Here is a 492-nt window from a genome sequence, read left to right as displayed (position 1 = left end):
AAATTGAGCAGTAATGACACAGAAATATTTCATCCTAAGCCAATTCCAATCACCTCATTTTACTAGTAGAATAACAGTATCATTCCTTCCCTTGTCCCCAGATTGAAACATATAGAAAGGAAATTTACTTACATTGAACGATGAGCTGCACCAAGGCTTCCCTTGGTTTCACGTTAAATCCATTGTACTGGCTGGTCTGACATCTGTACATTCCTGACATTTCCCTAGATACGTTCACAATCCTTAGTGTTCCATCATAACTCTCCATTTGCATTGATCCATCAGGCATTGCAACTTCTTTATCTGCTCTAGACCAAAGGATGATCGGTTTAGGTTTTCCAGTTACTTGACACTGCAGTTCTATTGTGTCTCCTTCTCTGGTGACCAAAGGTGATTTTTCCTGTGGAACAGTCAGATTGGGTGGAACTTGAAATGGGAAAAAGAAAATTTTTCTAGGTTAGTATAAACTGGTAAAACATATTCAGACACAGA

The 492-nt window shown here is 38.6% G+C and overlaps 1 protein-coding gene across 1 annotated transcript in view; it reads right to left on the bottom strand.

The window, feature by feature from the left end:
- Positions 1-492, bottom strand: part of LOC105813272 (MAM domain-containing glycosylphosphatidylinositol anchor protein 2) — a gene marked incomplete at its 3' end in the record, with an annotated part of 268,929 nt that overhangs the window by 123,370 nt on the left and 145,067 nt on the right. The window contains exon 5 of the mRNA XM_012647919.1: positions 133-426. Within this exon, the coding sequence (XP_012503373.1) occupies positions 133-426 (294 nt within the window). The remainder of the gene's footprint in view (positions 1-132; positions 427-492) is intronic.

Source organism: Propithecus coquereli, unplaced genomic scaffold (genome assembly GCF_000956105.1).
Source record: "Propithecus coquereli isolate 6110/MARCELLA unplaced genomic scaffold, Pcoq_1.0 Scaffold278, whole genome shotgun sequence".
NCBI lineage: Eukaryota > Metazoa > Chordata > Mammalia > Primates > Indriidae > Propithecus > Propithecus coquereli.
Note: the sequence above shows the minus strand (reverse complement) of the source record. Positions and strands in the feature narration are given on the sequence as shown.